At 52.6% G+C, this 23,434-nt stretch overlaps 1 protein-coding gene across 1 annotated transcript in view; it reads left to right on the plus strand.

The window, feature by feature from the left end:
* The window catches only part of CNTFR (ciliary neurotrophic factor receptor), a 37,933-nt gene extending 33,179 nt beyond the window's left edge, over positions 1-4,754 (plus strand). Inside the window, exons 8-10 of the mRNA XM_058672624.1 lie at positions 3,290-3,470; positions 3,804-3,972; positions 4,073-4,754. Of these exons, the coding sequence (XP_058528607.1) occupies positions 3,290-3,470; positions 3,804-3,972; position 4,073 (351 nt within the window). The 3' untranslated portion in view covers positions 4,074-4,754. The remainder of the gene's footprint in view (positions 1-3,289; positions 3,471-3,803; positions 3,973-4,072) is intronic.
* The last annotated feature ends 18,680 nt before the right edge of the window (positions 4,755-23,434 follow it).

The raw sequence follows: 23,434 nt of genomic DNA on the forward strand, positions 1-23,434 counted from the left end.
ACACACACACACACACACACACATACACACACACACGAACATGTATGCACACAAGTGGCTTCCAGCAGGAACTCTTCCATGCCTGCACACAACGAACATGCCAAGACCACACACTGGCCGGCATGCAAGGGCAAGAACTGACCACATGGTGACGTGAGCGGTGCAAAGCGTGTGTGGCCCCGTGGCAAGGCCATGCATGGCCTGTGGTACATGCTAGCCCACTCCCTGTCTTGCCCATGTCAGGGATGGCTGGATTTACATCTCTTTTCAACTGGAGCTATGCTCTGAATGGAGTCAGTCCTCCCCTATCCTTGACGTCTCAGAGACAGGCAGGTGTACAATTGGGAGGGGGTGGCATGTGGAAGGCAGAGCAGAGAGAAACATCACTTAGATTTTCAGGAGGAAAATGCACACATCAGGAATTGCAAAAAAGCAAGGGCTCAAGAAGGGCTAGCAAGGGCTGACTCAGCATGTATGGACAAGGGGGAGGTGAGGACTGGGACTCAGCCTGGGTTTCCTGAGGCCTGGAGGATGTGTCTGACACCTGCTGCGGCTGACTGTATAGGGATCTGCAGGGCGAGATGGCTGTCTGCACCTAGGGAGTCCCTGCCAGTCAAGGAGCCCTTCTCTTAAGGGCGGATTAAGGGATCAGTGGCAACCCTGCAAGAATGGTCCCAGCGGGCAGGTGTGGAGCCTGGTGGCTAAGCCGCCACACTCTACATCCGAGCACCTGGCTGCCCTGGCACTTGACTTTAGCTTCCTGATAAAGCAGACCCTTGAAGGCAGCAGTGATGGCTCCAGAAACCAGGTTCCTGCCACCCACATGGGAGGTTCAGAACGTGTTCCTGATTTCCAACTTTGGCTCTAGCCCAGCCCCAGCCATGGTGGGCATTTGAGGAGTGAGCCAGGCAATGGGAGCTATTACATTCTCCCATCTGCATTTCCATGTTTGTCTCACTTTGTATCTCTCTGCTTGTCCAATAAATAAATGAAACATTTCAAAGAGAAGAAAAAAACCTGGTCCAGGTCTAGTGCAGATGATTGAGCTCTCGGGCCATATTCCCAGAAGGACAGGACCTGCTGTGATCCCACCAGTGAGGTGGCAAATTGATCTGCTGCCTGTGGCTCTGTGTTCCTCAAAGTCTTGCAAGCTGCAGTCCAATGGGAAGCAGAAGGGGTTGTAGGAGCTGGGGGCTTCTCAGCGTAGGGGATCTGAGCAGAACAGAACGTCCCTCACCACCATCCCAACCTAGATCAGTGTCCCTCACCACCATCCTTGGTCATTGTCTCCTGCATCTGAGCCACAGACTCAGCAGGAACTACAGGAGCTGCCTGCTCTACTTGAACCCAGCCAAGTGTGTACAAGTGCACACACATGCACGCACACACATGGCCCATCAGGTCAGGTAGCCCAGATCCGTTTTCTTGGCAAGCGGTAGGGAGAATCAGAAAAAGGACCCAAAAAGATCCTGAAGCCAGACACAGACCAGAGCGGCCCCCTCCTCCGCCCCTGCCGGCTGCCCCTGTTTACGAGGCGGCTTAATGAGGCAGCGGGTGCCGCTGAGATGAACCAGAGCCCAGCCTGGGCCTGGGAGGGATGCCGGACAGGCAGGCTGGCCTGGAGGTTCTGGGATGGGTGTGTGTTGGGGGGGAGCGGAGCAGAACAGCAAGATGAGGCCAGCTCAGCGGGGGTGGGGTAGCGATGCCTCCAGGAGGAAATGGAGCAGCTGTCCATTGTTTTGCCATTCAAGAGGCAGACTAGGTGCCACGGGGGGGGGGGGGGACAGCTGGCATGACCCGGTGGCTCTACAGGGCTTCTGGATACCTGAGCCCAGGGCTGGAACTCAAGAAAATGACGGTGCTGGCTGAAGCCATTCAGGTGCTCTCCCTATGCAGTAATCATGGTGACGCTAAGACATGACTACTGCGGTTGAGGCCTTTTTACAGATGAACACGGCAGGGCTCCGGGAGGTCCAGTCACTTGGTCATGGCACTAGAAGGGCGGAGTCAGCATTTGAATTAGGGCCGTCACCCAGCTCCAGTGTCCTGGCTGGTCGCAATAGAGGAGTGTTGGTCCTGCCTGCCTCATCCTGTGACTGGTCACCTTCCAGCTGGGCCTGTGGGAGTTGTGAGAGAACTAGGGTCACAGTAGAGGCCTAGGCATGGAGTTAATTCAACTCCCTGTCCCCTGTAGCACTGCCACTGTTCTTTTTAAAGATTTATTGAAAGGCAGAGCTAGAGAGAGAGACACAGAGAGATCTTCCATCCACTGGTTCACTCCTCTAATGACTGTAGCAGCTGGAGCTCTGAGCCAATCCAAAACCAGGAGCCAGGAGCTTCCTCTGGGTCTCCTATGTAGGCAAAGGATCCCAAATACTTGGGCAATCCTCTGCTACTTTTCCAGGTGCATTAGCAGGGAGCTGGACTGGCTCTGCTAGCAGAGGCTTAAGCTACTACATGGTACCTGCCCTGCCACTCTTCTTATATAAATATGAATATAAATATAAAATAAATATAAATATAAATATATATATTTTAAACTTTGAACTTTTGAATTTTGTGGTACAATTTATTTTTTTATTTTTAAAAAAGATTTCTTTATTTTTATTGGAAAGGCAGATATACAGAGTGGAGGAGAGACAGAGAGGAAGATCTTCCGTCCGATGGTTCACACCCCAAGTGACCGCAATGGCTGGAGCTGAGCCAATCCAAAGCCAGGAGCTCTTCCAGGTCTCCCACGTGGGTGCAGGGTCCCAAGGCTTTGGGCCGTCCTCGACTGTGTTCCCAGGCCACAAGCAGGGAGCTGGATGGGAAGCAGGGCCACCGGGATTAGAACCGGCGACCAAATGGGATACTGGCGCGTGCAAGGCGAGGACTTTAACCACTATGCTATTACACCAGGCCCTTGTGGTACAATTTCATATAGACTGGGATCCCCCCTAAATTCCCACCCCCTAATAAATTTTCCCTATGTTGCTACAATAGTATGGTCCTTCATAAGGAGTCATAATTCCATCAATCTCTTATTTAAGTGTGCCCTGACATTGCTGCTACAGACAATGTCAGACAGTCCAGCATCCCATTGTCTACACATTTCCAACACTTTCACTGGGAATCCATCTTTTGTTTGGAATCTGCTACTCTTCTTAAAGATTATTGCTCTTCAGCTGGGACAGGGTCTCCCAGAGATGTCCACCCCGCAACACCAGGGAAGCTGTTGCTCCCTCCAGGCTGTCTTCACTTCCCTTTCCCTGAGGGAATCTCTGCCCCTCCCGTGGTCTGGCTGCAGGTGGAGCTATCAGATGGCACCACGCACACCATCACAGATGCCTATGCCGGCAAGGAGTACATCATCCAGGTGGCGGCCAAGGACAATGAGATCGGGACGTGGAGTGACTGGAGCGTGGCTGCCCATGCCACGCCCTGGACCGAGGAACCACGCCACCTCACCACTGAGGCTCAGGCTCCGGGTGAGCCTTTGCCCCTTGCACTCTCGCCTGCTCCCTGCACCTCCCCTGGGGAGGCTGCACTGCCTCTGTTTGTATGGACCCCGCTATTTCCGAACCCTTGCTAACTGGATGCCCTTGGCAGGGGTTGCTGGGTGTGGAGGGATTATCCATGAGCCTTGGGAAGCAGGATCCACTTGCTGGGGGTGGGGAGCAGGGCACATTTGAGAGAGAAGTTGTGTATGCTGGGGCTGCCTGACACAGGAAGCAGGCCTGGGGGTGGTGGGACCTTGTGAAGGCTCCTCTGAGTCGGGCCTCACCCCTGGTCCTGCCCTGAGTTTCCCCCATGCTCCCCAGAGACCACGACCAGCACGACCAGCTCATTGGTACCCCTGCCCACCACGAAGATCTGTGACCCCGGGGATCCGGGCAGCGGCGGAGGACCTTCAGCACCCCTCCTGGTCAGCGTCCCTGTCACTCTGGCCCTGGCTGCCGCTGCTGCCACTGCCAACAGTCTCCTGATTTGGTGGGTGACGTGGGCAGGGCTGGAGTACAGGGGTGGGCCCAGGGCAACCCTCTGCACCTCTGGGCCCCATCCCTCATAGCCCTGTCCTGTTTCCTCCCAGAGCCGGCATCTGTCTGTCTGTCCATCCGTCCGTCCCATGAGGGCCTGCCAGAGCACCCGCCAAGGAGCAGGAGGCCAGAGCTGAGCCCGCACACCCGGCTCCTGTTTTGCACATGGGCAGGAGGACCTCTGGCATTCTCTTCAGACACAATTTGTAGAGACCCCAGCAGGCCCAGGCCTGCCACCCCTCCCTGTCCCCCAACTTCAGCCTCACCCCCACTACGCCAGCCCATCTCCCTCCCTCGCAGGAGCAGGGCTATGCAGCTAACCCACCCACCAAAGACCCCCTTCAACCCTGCCCCCTTGGGCTGGAACCCTCCAATGCCAGCGATTCCCAGGAACCCTCTGGGGGGCTTGAGGGGAGCCCCTCACACCCACAGTCACCACATCTCCTGTCTGTCCCCAGGGTCTTTGTGGCCACCATCAGATGATAAGCTCCTGACGCTGGGGGAGGGGGGCAGCCACCCCTCTCCATCCCCTCCCCTGCGCCCACACTTTTCAGTCCCCCTCCCACTTCTGCCCCGTTTTGTACGTCCCCTCCCTGACCCTGCTCTGCCCTACAGTATTTAATGCCCCGGTCGGTCCCTTCTAGTCTGACTCAGTGGTAACTTGCTGTATTTGAATTTTTTATAGATGTATATACGGGGGGAGGGGGGTTCTCATTAAACGTCACCATTTCATGAGTCCTTGGAGCAGACCCTACTTCTCCTCTCAGGACCCCTCCCTGCACAGGGCCTGGAGGAGTGAAGGTGCTAGGGTGGGGCTGGGAAACATTGTCACTTTCCTGAAGGTTCATCTGGGAGTTTTCTACCTGGGGGGTGAGGGGTGCAAGGCTTCCCTGGGGCCAGGGTGGAGATGTGTGATGTGAGGGACAGAGACCTTTCAAAGGTCATTTCCGGAGCCGCCTCCCTGGAGTACTGGGGCCCGAGATCCACCCCAGGAGCAGAGATGGGAGAAGATGTGGCCAGACCTTATCCTTGGAATAGAGGGGTGTGCTGGCCTGCATGCAAGTGTGCATGTGTGCCTGTGAGACCCCTCATGGCCAGGAGGCACAGTCCAGGTGTGCTAGCAGCTCGGGCCAAGGGCTCAGGGTACAGAGTATGCGGTCCTGGGCAAGCAGAGGGGCTGCCTGGAGGAGGACAAGAGATGAAGCACTGGAATTATGGAGTGCAATGTGATGTGGAGCCAGAGAGGGCAGGGCTCTGGTTGTCCAAGGCGCTTAGTCCCGGCTTCAGCTCCTCACCCAGCTCCTCACCCAGCTGGGAGTTCCATCCTCCCACTAGAGCACCAGGATCCCTCTGACCTTTCAGAGTTGGTCTGAGGGCCTCCCTGGGCCCCAGCCCTGCCTCACCACCACCTAGGTGTCACCTGACTGAGGTTCCTTAACTGAAAATGCCTGGGGCTGGGGCCAAGCTGGCAGACTCCCTGCCTGAGGATGTGGGTGAGAGGGTAGGGCAGAGTCCCAACCTGGGGAGCCAGGCCTGGCCTCACTCTGAGTGCCTGGAGCCAGACGCAAAAGAGCAGTGCAGAGATAGCCGGGTGCAGCCCAATTGCACATGGACACATTCACGTGCCTGTGGCAGGTGCTGCGCTGACCCAACAGCCACCAGCCACTCATCACACCCACTCCTGACTCAGACCCTCTGACCTGGTTCAAAGGATACATGCCGGGCTCGGCAGCGTGGCCTAGTGGCTAAGGTCCTCGCCTTGATCCCATATGGCTGCTGGTTCTAATCCCAGTAGCTCCACTTCCTCTCTATCTCTCCTCCTCTCAGTATATCTGACTTTGTAATAAAAATAAAATAAATCTTAAAAAAAAAAAAAAGGATACATGCCTTCCACATGGCATCATGCCCCTGGAAGTGGTTCACGGGCCTCAAGTACTGATGCGTCAAGCCCAGGTGAGGGGTTCCAGAGGGAGGTGGCTGACTCTCTTTTAGGTCACAGGGGCTTGCTAGGTGGGAAACAAGTGGCAGGTCTGTGGCATTGGGAGCTAAAGAGCCTCGGTGTGCAGGTTCAGGCTGCCTATACCTGCCCTGTCCCCCGAGCCCCCGGGCGTACCTCTGTTTGTTCCCCAGGTTCAGCAGGGGTAGAGGGAGTAGGGTTTGCCAGGGTTGTGGGAGCGGGGAGTCAGTGCTGCCAGCCCCTACCAAGGCTAGAATTCTTCTTGGGTTGTGTCAAGTCCTCCACCCTTCCCCATCCTTACAGAGGGTGTGCTGAAGTTAGGGGGTCTCTGTGCTAACTTCCTTCCCTGAGAGCCTTGGTCAGTTCTGACCCACCCACTGCCCACCCAGAGTTTGGGCATCAGCAATCTGGCCTCCATTAGCAACATGGGAAAGCAATTATGTGGGGCCTAGGGAGGAGGGAGCTGCTGGAGCCTTAAGAGGCTGATGGAGGAGGCAGGGGATGAGGGCATCTCCCTGCTCCCCATCCCAAGCCCAGGGCAGCTGCCAAGGCCCAGTCACCACTTCTTCACTGGGCTGGGCGAGTCCTGCTCCCCTCTCAGGGTTGTGGCCGTTGCCTGACATTGCCTTACTCCAGTCCCGTCCTTCCATAGCTGCTTCCCGTGCTGGTGTTGGGAAGATCCCAGTTCTGGAGTCACAGCAGACCTTGAAGAAAAACTGTGCAGGGGCAGTTTGGATCCCAGCCTTGAGGTGCACAGGTTGCCCAGCCTTCTAAGCCATTGGCTGTTTGCTCCCCCAAGGCTGCTCTCGGAATGCTCCCTCCATGGTGGCATGGTTCCATACAATCTTGGACTCTTCTCTTCCAGTCTCGCTCGGCCTGTATCTCCATCTCCAGCTCTGCTTCTCCTATCTGTCTCTCCTGGCTCTGCCAAATCCTTCTTTTCCGTTGCTTCCTTCTGTGTGTACCCGCCCAGGGGCCAGACCTTGGCCTGTGGCCGCTGCTCGGCTCTGGCCTGAGCCTGAGGCTGTCCTGGTTTCTGCTGCCCCCTCTCGGCCACCCGCCTGCCCGTCATTCCTGCTCCCAGGCTGGTGGACAAGCAGGATAAGGACACAATGAATCCCTGCAGGTGGGCAGAACCAGGGATCCTGGTTGGGGCGGCGGCAGGAGAAGGGGTGTTGAAGGTAGGGCGGCTTCAGGCCCCTAGGGGCATCTGGGCCATGGGTTCACTCCCTCTAGGACTGGGACTCAGGGTTCATTTCCACACTGAATACTTGGCTTCTACCCCCCAGCTCTGTTCCCTGTACCTGTGCCTCTTTATCGCCTGAAGTACCCCTGTGCACCAGATCCACAGCCTGGAGCCACTGGACCCTGGCAGGCTGACAGACTGAGAGGGCCTACGTGACAGGATTGGTCTCAGGACACTCTTCTGTCCACAAGCCCTAGCCCAATAGCACTGGTCTGAAGGGAGAGGCCAGTGGGGGGACATCTGAGGGACGGCTGCTCTGATGTGGGCTGGTTGGAGAGGCTGTCCTCAACTAGAAGCTGTGTGTGTGTGTGTGTGTGTGTGTGTGTGTGTGTGTGTCTGTAGGGGTGGGCAGGGACAAGGCCAAGAAGGGACAAGTTTGGATTGGGTCCTTTCTGGGGCAGTGGCCTGGGGAGTGACCGCCAGGGGGCAGGGCAGGTTCTCAGGAGTCAGAGGCAACGGCCCCAGGATGGGAGTGAGCAGCCAGGCTTCCCAGTTTGCACCTGCTGCTGCCCACCATGAAATTCCCTGGGAGTCTAGATGTGGGAACAAAGTGTTTGGGTCACTTCCAAGGGCAGCCCCTGTGGCAGGCTTCGTGCCTGAGCCCCACACACAACCCCTCCAGCTGCTCACCTGCTTCTCCAGCTGGCACTGCTCCTATGATCTCCCCTCCCCCACCCCACCCGCTGGTCTTGGGTACCTGTGCTTGAGCCTTCTCGCTTCCACGTGCTGGTTCACACTGAGCTTCGTCTAGCTGTGAAGCACGCTGGAAATGTGAATTACTCACTGCTCACGGCTGCTTTACTGAGGCCTGGTTCTATGGACCCTGTGACATCCCACAGACTTGAAGGTGCAGGGGGGCGGGGTCACCCAGGGCAGGAAGGAGGGGAATCTGAGGGCAGGAGTGGAGGGAGGCAAGACAAGGCACAGGTGGATTCTGGGTTAGAATGACCAAGTGACGCCATCACAGAATTACACCATCCCCGCCCCATGCTGCCCCCCACTATCAATGCCAACAGAAGCCAAAACAGTCAAAATAAAAAACATTGCCACAAGTGCTCTCAGACCAACCAGACAAGGAAATCTTGTTCATAAATGTGAACTAGGACGGCCAAAGGAAGCGAATCTCTACAGTGAAGGTCTGGATGCAAGGAGCAAGCAGTTCAGCTCCTATCCTGTCTTAAAAGTAGCTCTGAGAAAAAGCGTGCCCCAAAATGAGAAGATATCTTGAACAATATCCCAAATATCTTGCACAGGCGGAGAAGTACACCCCTGGGGTGTTTGGGCTTAAGCCCTCAGCAGAAGCAAGAAGAGCTGGGCATGTTCTGGGGTGTGGGTCATGAAGCTACCAGGGATGAGCTGCATTCACTGCCCCCCAGCCCCCGAAATTGGAGCAAGATGTCGGCAGGCTGTGGGAGCAGGGCGCGCATTCGGACTCCTGCAGGCAGCCCCAGTCAAGCTGTTCTCAGGTCACCACGTGGCAGCAGTAGGGCTTGAAAACAAGAGCTACAGCTTCTAGGGGAGACAGTGGTCCAGATGAGCGGGAAGCACCCACCCAGGTGAGACAGGGAGGGCCGGCCGGTTCCACGTGAGCCATAGAGGACAGAAGTGGGAGGAGAGGAAGTGGCCCTGGCCTCTGGACACACAAACCACAGCCAAAATGCAGGCAGGAAGCACAGAAGGAGGAAAAGCAGGTAGAGAGGTACAGAAGGATGAGCACCTCAATGTGGAAGGCACACAAGCCAAGGACTCTGTGAGACCTTATAGCGTCAACAGGACAAAGAATGATCAGAAAGATAAAACAGCAGAAGAAGAGCAAGGGAGAGATGGGAGAACACAGGGAAACGAACTGAGGACCAGACTAATACCTAACAGGTGCTGTGAACACCCCAGAAGCAGCAGTGCCCAGCACAGACAGAGCTGCACAGCCTGCGGCGTTGTGCAGGAGACGTTAGAGAGGCTGAGAGTGCATGTAGCAGAGAAAGATAAAGTTGTTAAAGCAATTAGGGAGCTCATGGCGAGCGAGGACAAAGACCGGCTGTGTTAGCATTAGCTCTTTGCAGCCCTAAAGTAGAAACTCAAACTAAGAAGCTACTAAAGCATGAAATTAAAATAAAATAAAATAAAATAAAATAAAATAAGAAAAAGAAACACCTTTCTTGGGAATAAGGAAAGAAATGAATGTTCACATCATATACCAGAAAACTGACATTGAACCACCAGCACTAAGCCATACTGAAGGATCCAGCACCGTGGTATATCAGATTAAGCCTCTGCCTGAGGTGCTGGCATCACATATGGATGCCAGGTTGAGTCTGGGCTGCTCCATTTTCAATCCAGCCCCCTACTATGCACCTAGGAAAGCAGTGGAGGATGGATACATGCTTGGGCCCCTGCACCCACACAGGAGAGCCAGGAGAAGCTCCTGGCTTACAGCTTCAGACTGGTCCAGCTCTGGCCATTGAGGGAAGGAACTTAGGGAAGGAATCAGTGGCTGGAAGTTCTCTCTGTGTCTGTCTCTTTTTCTCACTCTGTAAGTCTTCCTTTCACATAAATATAAACTTCTTTTTTCCAGGAAAAGGACATACAACAGTGTGGTGCTATGCCGCAGTGTGTTAAACACAACTTGGGACTCCTACATCCGTATCAGAGCACTCCTGGCTCCTCCGCTTCCAGTGCAGCTTCCCGCTGTTGCACCCTGGAGGCAGCACATGATTCTGGTGCCTGGGCTCCTGCCACCAGCGTAAGGGACCCCAGTGGATTTCCCAGCCCCTGACTCCAGCCTGGCCTAGCTCTGGCTGTTGTAGATGGTTAGGAAGTGAACCAGTGCATGGAAGATTTCTTTTTATTTCTCTCTTTCTCGTGGGTGCAGTCAGTCTTTCTGTTACTCTGCCTTTCTTTTTTTTTTTTTAAAGATTTATTTTTATTGGAAAGCCGGATATACAGAGAGGAGGAGAGACAGAGAGGAAGATCTTCCGTCCGATGATTCACTCCCCAAGTGAGCCGCAACGGCCGGTGCGCGCCGATCCGAAGCCAGGAACCAGGAACCTCCTCCAGGTCTCCCACCCAGGTGCAGGGTCCCAAAGCTTTGGGCCGTCCTCAACTGCTCTCCCAGGCCACAAGCAGGGAGCTGGATGGGAAGTGGAGCTGCCGGGATTAGAACCGGCGCCCATATGGGATCCCGGACGTTCAAAGCGAGGACTTTAGCTGCTAGGCCACGCTGCCGGGCCCTCACTCTGCCTTTCAATGAGATGGAAATAAACATTAAACAAGATGTTGATTTAGTTACCAAACTCTGATGATAAAGGCAACATATTTCAGGCATTTCAGCAGTAAACATATCACGGGGGGGGGGGGGGTGGTCATAGAGTCAATCTGGTCTTCACCCACTCCAGGGTGATATCTGATGAGGCTAACACAGCTAACAGCGTCAAGCATGCCACCCCAATCACAGCCAACAGGGTGGCTGATCTCAGTCGCAGATTTTGGGGAGATAGAAAACTCATGAACCTTTCTAGAGAGAACGACTTGGGGACAAAATCCAGCCAGCCTGGGAATTAATCAAAACCAGGAGTCGTGTTAAAAGGACTAGTGGTGACATTAATTCCATTTAGGTTAAGATCCAACTGTGGGAATTTCAGTTGCCGAACAGAATGTAAATATTATAAAACCTGATAAAACAACATTGGCTGCAGAATCCAGGGTGGAGAAGACAGCAGAAGCACTGATCACATTTGCTTTCATCGTTCAGCCTCAAATAACAGCACAGAAACCCAAAACAGGATGGTGGAGATCCTACTCCAACCTCTTAATCGAAACCATTTTTCTAGACTTCAGAGAGGTCTTCCAGAACTACCTATTTGTTGAGATGAAGAACTATCTAGCTGCAAGTCAACTATTTCTTCATTTCTTCACTTCAGTGTCTCTTCTCTCTATTAAATGCAAGCAAAAGTACATTTTCTACTTGTGGTGGTGGTGGTGAAAAAAATCGTTCCTATATTATGTCCTATTAGGATGTAAAAAATAGTCCTACTCTTACATATTCTTTCTACCTGTCTGGGGGAAGCTTTCTCTCTCTCAGGATTTATTCATTTTTATTGGAAAGGCAGCTCTTTACAAAGAGAAGGAGAGACAGAGAAAAAGATCTTCCATCCACTGGTTCACTCCCCAAATGACCACAATGGCCAGAGCTGAGCTATTCCAGAGTCAGGAGCTTCTTCTGGGCGTTTCATGCAGGTGCAGGATCCCAAGGCTTTGGGCCGTCCTTTACTGCTTTCCCAGGGCACAAGCAGGGAGCTGGATGGAAGTGGAGCAGCCTGAACATTAACCAGTGCCCATATGGGTTCCCAGTGCTTGCAAGATTTAGCCAATTGAGCCATCGCGCTGGGCCCTGGGGCTCCCTTTACACCTCTCTCTCTCAATACTTCCTTCTCTATATTTGTATATACTTACCAAATGTGATACAGAGCACTTCTGGGTGGTGATATTTCTGAATGATTTCTTATATTTCTCTTTGTATACTGTTGCATGGCTTAAAATTTTTAAAATTAAGCATGTATTTCTAGTTCTGTTATTTATTTTTACTTAAAAGGCAGCAAGATACCAAAAGAGATAGAGACATAGAGAAAACTTCCATCTACTAGTCATGTCCCAAATGCCAGCAATAGCTGGGGCTGAGCCAGGCCAGGGCCAGACTCAGAATCCCAGAGTGTAACAGTCTCCTACATGGGTGGCAGGGACCTAAATGCCTGGGCCATCACCCCCTCAGGGGGTACATTAATAGGATGCTGGAATCCGAAGCGGAGTGGAGATGTGAACCAGGCACTCTAGTGTGAGTGCTTCCCAGGCACTTGCCTTAACTGCTGTGCAGAACCCTCATCTTCAATCTGCTGTAAAACACCTGTCTGTCACACAGGCCCAAGGCAAAGAACTCCTCAGAGTCCTCAGCTTCAATCTAGGGATGACCAATAATAAGCCCCCTCCCTTGGGGTGCCCTGAGGAATAGTCAATCACATATTCATATCCTGGTCCTCAAAACCTGTGGATTTCAATTTTCATGGTCAAAGAAACCCAAAAAGGTACCTGGCAATGTGATTAAATCAAGGCTCTTGAATGGGAGCAGGCCAGACTAAGCCAGGACTACAACACCTGTGGGCCTCATGCGGACTAGATCAGGGAAAAGCCAGGCTGGGCTGACTGTTCCTACTGGTGCAAACTAAAATTAGAGTGGGTGAGGGTTGGTTGGGCTTAGCGGCAGCATCAGTTGGCAGAAGCTGGAACTAGGGTCTAATTCTGTCAAGTTAAACCACAGAACCACCTGCAGAGTGCATAATCCGGGAGTGGGAGTGGCCTGGGAGGGAAATAGTGGGCTCCTCCCTCTTGGGTTACCACTACCACAGCAGAGCACGAAAACTAGGACAGGAGCTGGGGTGGCTAGACATAGAGACACCCAACAACATCCGTGAGGGCTGTTTAGATGGAACTAGGCTTTAATACCCATTGACATGTATGAGAGCCGAACGGGATGGGGGACAGATTGGACTAGTCTGCTGCACATACTGGCAAACCAGGGTAGGGGGCGGGCCTGGTGGGGGTTATTGTGGGTCACTTTGACTGGGTTGCAGCTCCCACTGGTTTATTTGAGGGCTGAGTGTATGCTGGGCAGAGTCAGGCTGGACTGCAACACCCATTGGTTTCAGTGGAAGTCAGGGCTGAAAACAGAATTAACCAACCCAGCAATTGCAACCACCAGCTGATTGGGGCGATGGACTGTGCTTGGCCCTGTACTTACAAGTACATACAAGAATCTGGTTTGGGAACACCTCAGACAAAGTTTTTTTTGGGATCTCCCCAATAACTGCCAGACTCAGAACCCTAACCATGAAAAAACAGAGGACAGAACAAGTCAATCAACCACCTCAGCTATATGTTGGCAGTGAAAAACTGGGCAAATGGAGACTCTAAGATGGACTTTGTGAATCAGGGGATTCTTCAATGACCTCATTGTGCTTGGAGTGGTGAGATTGGCAGCGATTCATAACTGGTGATCTATCAAAACCACTTGAGCAAGACCCTCGGAGCATGCCCCACATCAGGGACCTGGGGTGGGTGGGAGACTGAGTAGGGCTCCTCCCCTTAATATCCCCCTTTACCTCAGATACATGAAGGAAACAATATGGAAATAATAGTCTTACCAACTTTCCTGTAGCCCTTGAACCTTTTTACCCTAATTAACTATTTAAAGATTGTTAAAAATATAATTTAAAAAATGGAAAAAGTTAAATCAAGGCTCTTGAGATGAGGAGATTATCCTGGATTATCTGGGTGAGCCTGATGCAATCTCCATGCATATGATAGGAATAAGGGAGGTGGCCGGGATTAGGGAGACACACAGAGAGAGAGAGAGAGGGAAGGCAGTGGGATGATGGCAGCAAAGGTGGGCGTGAGGCACCTGGACGATGGAGTGATGGTCCACAAGTCAAAGGGTACTGGCAGCCCCTGGAAGATAAAATGGCAAGAAACAGATTTCCCTGTCAGGGCTTGTGGTGAACCTAGCCCTGCTGACACCTTGACCTTGACACAACAAAGCTGACTGCAAACCTCTGACCTGCAGACAGAGAGCCCAAATCTGTGTGGTTCGACACCACAAAGTTCATGGCCTCATGTTCCAGTAACCACGGGACACTAATGCAAGCTCTGCCTAAGTTCCAGCTATTCTCCCATATGTCTTCCATTCTATCAACTCCTACTTGTTTGACTTAAATTTTCCTTAAAGATTTATTTTTTTTATTGGAAAGTCAGATTCACAGAAAGAAGATCTTCTATCTGTTGGTTCACTACTCAAGTGGCTGCAACAGCTGGAGCTGAGCCAATCTGAAGCCAGGAGCTAGGAGCTTCTTCAAGGTCTCCCACGTTAGTGCAGGGTCCCAAGGCTTTGGGCCATCCTCTACAGCTTTCCCAGGTCACAAGCAGGGAGCTGGATGGGAAGTGGAACAGCCAGGATTAGAGCTGGTGCCCATATGGGATTCTGGCACATGCAAGGTGAGTATTTTAACTGCTAGGCCTTTGCACCTGGCTCTGACTTAATTTTTTTTTTTATTTGTCTGAAAGGCAGAGACAGAAAGCTAGCCAGCCAACCAGAGCTTGCCTATCTGCAAGTTCACTGCCCAAAAGCCTGCAATAGTTAGGGCTGGACCAGGCAGAGGCTGGTAGCCTACTGCCTCCTAAGTATACATTAGCAGGAAACTGGAATTGGAAGTAGAGCTGAGACTCAAACACAGGCCCTGCGATAGGAGCTGTGGGCATCCCAAGTGAGATCTTTTTTTTTTTTTAATTGATTTATTTTATTGGAAAGGAAGCTTTATAGAGAGGAGAGACTGAAGAACCTAGATGTTTTCTGCCTTTTGTAATTCCCGCCTTAATGGCTTGGCTGGGGGCCGTGTGAACTCCAGGCATGATAGTCTACGTGACACCAGGTGACACCCGGCAGGACACCTGGCAGGTCACGTAGGCAGGGCACTCCTCAAAAAGGAGGTATTTGGTGTTTGATAAGATTCACCACCCTATAGTTCATAGATTTTTACTTTTTGAAAGTTGCTTGCTTCAAACCCACCAATAGAAGCCTGCTAAATCATGACTGTATAATTAATAGCCTGAAATGTATAAGAACCACTGGTCTGTTCAACCGGGCCCTCTCTGGCTTGCACTCTCTCTCTTTTTTGTCCTCCCTGCGGATCCTGTAGCAGCCCAGGCTGCGGCTGCCCCTTCCCAGCCCAGCCCTGCTGGGCTGGGAGAGGTGGCTGGGAGACCTAGGCTAACCTGAATAAACCACCTTTATGCCTTAGCACCAACTTCAGACTTGATGATTTTCTGGGGATATCAAAATCCGGCACAACAAGACAGAGAAAGATCTTCCATCCACTGGTTCACTCTCCAAATGGCCACAATGGCCAGAGGTGAACCAATCCAAAGACAGGAGGCAGGAACTTCTTCCAGGTGTCCCACGTGGGTGCAGGGTCCCAAGGACTTGGGCCATCCTTACTGCTTTCCCAGGGCATAAGCAGGGAGATGAATTGAGTGTGGAACAGCCAGGACATGAACCAGTTCCCTCATATGGGATGTGAATGTTTGCAGGTGGAGGATTAGCCTGTGCCGGCCCCTTAAGTGAAATCATAACCAACTGTCTACCCCGGGGGCCAGGATCATGGCTTAGCTTGTAGTGCCAGCATCCCATAGAAGTGTCTGGTAGAGTCCCAAATATTGTGCTTCCAATCCAGTTCATTCTTAAGTCCTTGGGCCCCTGATGCTTACGTGAGAGACCTGGATGGAACTGCTGTACATCCCTACAAGACTTGCCGCTTAAAGTGATGGTTGCTCAAACAGAGGGCCTTTGTGAGGCCTGTGTGAGGGCAGGGCAGGGCCCCCTCTTCATCTCTGACTTTCTCCAGTCATTGGACCCAAAACAAATTTAAACTTTAAAAAAAAAAAATGTGCTTGGGCCCAGCGGGCGGCGTGGCCTAGCAGCTAAAGTCCTCACCTTGAAAGCCCTGGGATCCCTTATGGGCGCCAGTTCTAATCCCGGAAGCTCCACTTCCCATCCAGCTCCCTGCTTGTGGCCTGGGAAAGCAGTTGAGGACGGCCCAATGCGTTGGGACCCTGCACCCATGTGGGAGACCCGGAAGAGGTTCCAGGTTCCCGGCTTCGGATCAGCGCGCATCGGCCCGTTGCGGCTCACTTGGGGAGTGAATCATCGGACGGAAGATCTTCCTCTCTGTCTCTCCTCCTCTCTGTGTATATCTGGCTGTAATAAAATGAATAAATCTTTAAAAAAATGTGCTTATTTTCATTTTATTCGAAAGTTCAAGGGAAATAGACTAGAAAGAGACCTTCCATCAGCTGGTTCCCTCCCTCAATGCCTGCGACAGCCAGGTCTAGGCCAGGCAGAAGCTGGAAAGCCTGAAAGCCCATCAGGTCTCCCACTTGCATGGCAAGGACCCAAGTCCTTGAGCCTTCACCTACGGCCTCATCAGGTGCACATTGGCAGAAAGCTTGTTCAGAAGCGGAGTATGGGATGGTGGCGCCACAGCTGGAGGCTTGGCCCTGGCTCTATCATGGGATTTCTGCCCTCAAGGGTGTTGGCACACCAGGATAACTTCCTGATGGATCTTAAAGTGCCGGCGCACTCCTTCCTATCCTGTTCCATGTAGAAGGCTTGGCCTTTGTTCTCTATCTCCTGTCGGGAGGACCTCAGGCTCAAGGCTGTGGTTAACCAGCTGCAGACGTGTCCCTGACTCTGGCCTACAGGAAGCCTGTGCTTCCCTTGAGGGGATGATGCTACAGAGAGGAGAGAGGTGGCAAAGTAAACAGCAGGGCTCCCCCAGCAGAGGGGCTCTGAGCTCGCAGGGCTAACAAGGATCCGCAGTGCTCTCTTATGGTGTTCCAGCAGGTTAGGACCACATGAACCAGTGTCAAACCCCTGGGTCACTGGTGCTCGCACTGTGGCCTAGTGGGTAAAGCTCCTTGCAGCACCGGCATCTCATGGGGGTGCTGGTTTGAGTCCCGGCTGCTCCACTTCCAATTCAATTCCCTGCTAATGGCCTGGGAAAGCAGCAGAGGATGGCCCAAGTGCTTGGGCTCCTGTACTCACATGGGAGACCCAGAAGCTCCTGGCTTCTGGCTTTGGATCAGCCTGGCTCTGGCCATTTAGGGAGTGAACTGGTGGAAGGAAGAGCTCTCTGTCTTTCCCTCTTTCTATAACTCTGTCTTTCAAAAAAAATTCCCAAGGCCCCATGCATAATTGAGGAGAGTGAGGTGAAGTCGGGGGTGGGGGCAGTGACCTTCCTACTTTCTGCCTGCTCCAGCGACTGCGTTAAGGGAAAAAGAGCCATCTTCTGCTGAGCTTGGATTTGTTATTATTTTTAGCATGGGAAGTGTATGTTTCTGCGGCTTCAGTGCACTCTTACTGCTGCCCAGTCACTTACACAGTTTCTATAAGCTGGAAAACATGGCACACCAACACTGCCGGGGTCCCTGGAGACATGTGTGAGCTACAGCAGTGGCGCTGGGGCTGTGGGGAGGACGGGGCTGGGGGGTGAGGAGGGAGGGGACTGCTGCGGCCCAAAGAGGAGGGCTGGGGAAGGGGGAGGAGGAGGGAGGGTACCAGGACTGCAGCGGTCTTCTGTGTTCTGCTGTGGGCGGGCTGGAAGCTGGGGCCCCGGGGAGCTGCGGGGTCCTCGTGAACCTCCTGTTTGGAAAGGCTGCTCCGGAAGCCACACACGTGAGGATCATGAGGGAAGAGAATGCAGAAAGCCTGTGGTGGCTGACAGTATGAGCAGGAAGAGGGAGGCTGGGAAGGAAGGTCTGAGAGCAGGCTCAGGCTACAGCCAGGCACAGGAGGATCTGCCCCCCCTGCATACAGAGTAGCCAGATGCAGACACGTCAGGTGTGAGGTGTTAGGGGCATGCCTGGTAGAGGGTATCCGGTCAATAGTGGGGATAGTGCTGTGGCTTAGTGGCTAAAGCTATCACCGGCAGTGCCAGCTTTCCATAAGGGCACTGGTTCAGGTCCCTGCTGTGCCACTTCTGATTCAGCTCCCTGCTAACATTCCTGGGAGGGCAGCTAAGATGACTCCAAGTCCTTGGGCTCCTGCACCTGTGTGGGAGAGCAGGAAGATGCTCCTGGCTCCTACTTTAGACCAACTCAGCTCTAGTTATTGCGGCCATTTGGGGAATAAACCAGTGGATGAACATTCTCTCTTTAAGTTTGCCTTTCAAATAAAAGAATAAATATTAAGGGGGTGTGTATGTGTGCGTGTGTGTATGTGTGTGTGTTTTAAGAGAAAGAATGGGGCCCGGTGCAATAGCGTAGTAGTTAAAGTCCTCGCCTTGCATGTGCTGGGATCCCATATGGTCGCCGGTTCTAATCCCGGCAGCCCTGCTTCCCATCCAGCTCCCTGCTTGTGACCTGGGAAAGCAGTCAAGGACGGCCCAAAGTCTTGGGACCCTGCACCCGCGTGGGAGACCCAGAAGAGCTCCTGGCTTTGGATCAGCATAGCACTGGCTGTTAGGGTCACTTGGGGAGTGAATCATTGGATGGAAGATCTTCCTCTCTGTCTCTCCTCCTCTCTGTATATCTGCCTTTCCAATAAAAATAAATAAAATCTTAAAAAAAAAAAGAAAGAGAAAGAATGACTGATATTAAAAAACTTGGGCTTCTGTTGATCTTGGGACAAGTCAATGAATCTCTCTGCTGCCTTGATTCTTTCAGTGGGAAGAGGATGCTGCTACGTACCCCACATGGTTGTGGGGACGGATTTACCAAGCTGATATATGTGAGGAAATCAGCACAGGGCCTGGCGTGTTGTAAACACCCATCAATCTTAGCTTTTTATAACAGCAGGAGCAACAGCAGGAGCAACAGCAACAACCGTCTGGAGCCTGGGAGGGAGGTCTGTCTGGCTTAGAGTCAAAACACCGTCCATAGCAGAAAGGGCACCGAGGCCCCAAGTGAGGATAGAGTGGGGACAGAGAGCACAGCCTGTCCAGAACACCATGGAAGCACATGAGCCCTGAGCCAGCCGAGAGCAACAGCATGAACTTGGTTCAGACCCAGACCCTCCCACTTGTGGTGAGGGAGCCTTCGGCAAAGCCCTGGGGTGGCCCTGAGCTTTGGTTTCCTGTCTGCATCTGGAGCTGTCTAGCAGCCAGGTGAGGGCTCTCTATAACGAGCTTGAAATCCCGACCCAGGCTGGGTGCGGAATAAACAAGTGCAGTTGTCTCGGGAGGAAGGATAGATGCTTGCAGCAAGGAGCTTCCTCCAGCCTGCCAACCACTCCACAAAGATCAGGACTGGTAAGTCTTCATTGGATGTGACAAAGAGGTGAATGTGACCTTGGTGAGCCAGCTTCGGCACTGGTGGTGTGAGAGGATTGGCAGCAGCTGAGGAGGCTGCGGGTGGGGGTGCAGGAATGGCACTGAGAACTGAGGTGCCGGCTTGCAGAGTTGAGGACAGAGCAGGTGAGTGAGGGACAGAGAGGCGTTGTTCTGAGTTGGGGAAATCAGAGCCCCGACTGCCTAGGTGATGGTGGTGCCCTGTCCCTGCTGCTGCCCAGCCAGGACCGGCTCAAGCCCTGAAACTCTTTGTTCCCTACACAAGGCCTTTCTGTCCCAGCCCTGTCCCAGGTCCCTCAGCGCTCCCTAGGCCACGACCTGGGTTACCCAACACCGAGGTCAGCAACCTCCTCTCTCTGCCCTATTTTCCAGTGTGGCCTGGGAATGGTGGAAATGGTTCACACCTTATTCCAAGGCTTTCCCTTCTGTCTCTGTCTCCCAGGGGAGATGGGCAAGGACAATAATCCGAGCTATCAGTTATGTCCTTTCTCCTCATGTCTTCCATGTTAACCAGGTCCACGTGAGAAACAAACAAACAAACAAACAAACAAACAAAGCTTCCTCTGACTGCTCACCATTTTGTGTCTCTTCCCCTTCCTACTAATTTGTGCGGTCACTTCTGGGAAAATTTCCCTTAAAGACCACTAAAATCCGGTATCCAGCCCAACTCCATTTCCTCTTCTCCACTGGAACTTCTCGCTACAGTGAGGTAGTCCCTAGGTGTGGCTTTGGGATGGGCTGAAGGAAGAAGGGCTGAAGGATAAGTTGATCACCACAGGCCAGTGGCTTAGTCGATCATGCCTGTGTGACGGAGCCTCCATCAAAACGCCAAAGGACAGCATCTGGAGAGCTTCCAGACAGCTGGACACGTGACCTGGAGCTCCCTGGAGGCTGGCACTCCTGGAAAAATGAGGGAAGCTTCGTGCCCCTCCCACCCGCCTCGCCCTCTTCCGCTCTTCATCTGGTGTTTGTCGTTGTACTTTGCACTCTTCGTCATGGGTCATAAAATGGGAGAGTCCGTGTTCTCAGAACCCTGTAGGGTGCACTAGCAAATTCATCAGTCCCTAAGGAGGGGATGTGGGAGACCCTGTCTACAGCCAGCTGACCTGAAGCACAGGCGGGACCATCTGGACCTTACAATCGACATTGCGAGTCCGGGAAAGGGAAGGCTTGGAGACCGGTGGAATCTGACCCTGCAGGGGGATGGTGTCAACCCTGAATCAGGTTAGAGGACACCAGAAGAATCAGTTGCTTGCTTGCTACCGGGGAGATGTCCCGCACCTCTCGGGTTGAATGTTTTGCTGAGAGCAAAAAAAAAAAAAAAAAAAAAGAGAGATTTTATGTCCCTACACACCAAGATAACCAACAATCCCTGCTCTTAAATCCAGTGGTTCAGTTTCGGTAAGCTAGTGGACTTATTATTTTAAAGGTTTTTGATTGGAGTCCACATCATGGTTTGTCATGTAAAGCTGTCACTCGCAGCACCAGCAAACCATATGGGCACCAGTTTGACACCAGGCTTTTTCACTTCCAATCCAGCTCCCTGCTTGTGACCTGGGAAAGCAGCAGATGATGACCCAAGTCCTTGGGCCTCTGCACCCACTTGGGAGACCCAGAAGAAGTTCCTGGCTTTGGCTTGACCCAACCCTGGCTGTTACAGCCCACTTGGGGAGTGAACCACTATCCCTCCCTTGCTTCTTGAACTTTCTTTTAAAAAATGTATTTTATTTGAAACAGTTATAGGGAGACAGAGCAAGAGCAAGAGATAGGAAGAATCTTCCATTTATTGCTTTACTCCCCAAAGAGCCTTGAGAGCTGACCTGGCTGAGGCTGAAGTCAGGAGCCCAGAACTTCTTCTGGGTCTCCCATGTGGCCACAGAGGTCTAAACACTTGGTCGTCTCCTGTTGTCTTCCCAGGTACATAGCCGGGAGTTGGGTCAGAAATGGAGCAGCCAAGACTTGAACCAGTGCCTGTATGAATGCCAGTATTGCAGGTGGTAGCTTTAACTGCTGCGTCATAAGGCCAGTCCTTCAAACCTCTGTCCTTTCTGAACTTCCCTGAATAGTCCCCTTTGGTTTTCCCTCCACCTGTGACAGACCCTTCCTTTATACTTTGTAGACTTATGTTTCCCCTCTGAATTCCTAAAAGTCCTTCGTTAACTGTAAGCAAAGAGGAGACAGATGCTTTGTTACCATGTGCACTGGAAGCTCTTGGAGCAAGACAAAAGGAGGGAGCGAGGAGCAGGAGAGAAAGACTTGCAGAAAGAAAGGATAGAGTGAGAGAAAAAAAGAAGGATAAATGGTGAAGAGTCTTGATGAGTTTCTCCCCCATTGCACAGGCAGATTTACACTGAGAAGGAAAGACTAAAAGTTCTTTCAAAGCTGGCTCACTCCCCAAGTGACTGCAAAGGCTGGAGCTGAGTTAATCCGAAGCCAGGAGCCAGGAGTTTCATTAGAGTCTCCCACATGGATGCAGGGTCCCAAGGCTTTGGGCTGTCCTTGACTTCTTTCCCAGGTCACGAGCAGGGAGCTGGCTGAGAAGTAAAACAGCCAGGATAGGAACTGGTGCCCATATTTCAGTTTTCTGAAAACCAATCTCCATTTTGCTTACTAGTTCAAGTTAGGTTTTTGTGACTTGTGACAAGGCGGTGACCTAGTGCAGTAGCCTAGTAGCTAAGGTCCTTGCCTTGCACGCACCGGGATCCCATATGGGCACCGGTTCCATCCAGCTTCCTGCTTGTGGCCTGGGAAAGCAGTAGAGAATGGCCCAAAGCCTTGGGACCCTGCACCTGTGTGGGAGACCCGGAAGAAGCTCCTGGCTTTGGATCGGCTCAGCTCTGGCCATCGCAGCCACTTGGGGAGTGAATCAGCGGACGGAAGATCTTCCGAAGAGGGTGGGAAGCAGCATCCCACACAGCCATGTCCAGCTGCTGTTCAGAAGCAGTTACTCGCTGCTGTATGAGGTGGCTCACTAACACAGACATTGAGCTCCCAGCAATTGAGACAGAGAGGTGCCTGAAGGCTCAGAGGAACTGGGGAGGCCTTCCTGATGCTCCCACCCCTCCAGGTACACAGGGTGACACCGCCCATTGTGAGGGATCCTGGGGTGAAATGGAGTGAGCGAGGCGAGGGCCCTGGAGGAGAGAGGTTCCCAGCCCCACCAGAAGAGCCTGTAGTTTCCTATGAAGCCACAAGGCAACCTCAGAGGGACAGGGAGGCCCCTGCTCCTGGTGTGGCAGGGCAAAGCCATTCCAAAGGCATGTTCAGGTGCTAGATCTTCATGCCAAACCTAGAGATCCAGAGCATGGCTCAGGGCCAGAGTTGTGGCAGAGTGGGTTAGGCCGCTTGTATGGGATGCCTTGCTTCTAGTCTCAGCTGCTCCAGCTCCCCACTCATGCACCTGAGAAAGCAGAGGAAAATGGACCAAGTGCTTGGGCCCCTGCACCCACATGGGAGACCAGGAAGAAGCTCCTTGTTCCTGGCTTTGGCCTGGCCCAGCCCTCACTATTCCAGCCATCGGGGGACTGAATAAGCAGGTGATTCTCCCTCTCTTTGGAAACCTTTCAAATAAGTGAATAAATCTTGAAAAAAAGCACCATGCTCCCAAATCCTGGAATTCATTATGATAGAACAAACCTGCTGTGTTCATGGAGGCCCTGAAGCTTTAAAGTAGTTTTTTTTCATATTGAAAAATATCTATTTTAAAATCTAGCCTGGGGCCTAGCGGCTAAAGTCCTCGCCTTAAACGCCCTGGTATCCCTTATGGGCGCCAGTTCTAATCCCGGAAGCTCCACTTCCCATCCAGCTCCCTGCTTGTGGCCTGGGAAAGCAGTCGAGGACGGCCCAAAGCTTTGGAACCCTGCACCTGGGTGGGAGACCCGGAAGAGGTTCCTGGTTCCTGGCTTCGAATCAGCGCGCACCGGCCGTTGCGGCTCACTTGGGGAGTGAATCATCGGACGGAAGATCTTCCTCTCTGTCTCTCCTCCTCTGTGTATATCTGGCTTTGTAATAAAAGTAAATAAATCTTTAAAAAAAAAAATCTAGCCTGCCCAGTTTAGAAGTTAGAATGAAAATTCCAGCATCCGTTGTAGCTTGTTCCTCACCCTTGTGAGACCTCCATTGGGAAGAGAGCACCACGGGTGAGGTTGACATCTCCATAATTCACCCAGGTGAGGTTCTGCTCGCCTCTTGTGTCCTCAGGGGATCGTGCTGCCCTTGATGCTAGCTGTAACCACAACTCTTAATGTGGTCAGTGCAGTGTGAGCCCAGGCCAGTGGATGCTGCTTCCCACTCTCTTCACCAGCTACAGCATACCCTGGTAGCATGT

This window comes from Ochotona princeps, chromosome 14 (assembly GCF_030435755.1).
Source record: "Ochotona princeps isolate mOchPri1 chromosome 14, mOchPri1.hap1, whole genome shotgun sequence".
NCBI lineage: Eukaryota > Metazoa > Chordata > Mammalia > Lagomorpha > Ochotonidae > Ochotona > Ochotona princeps.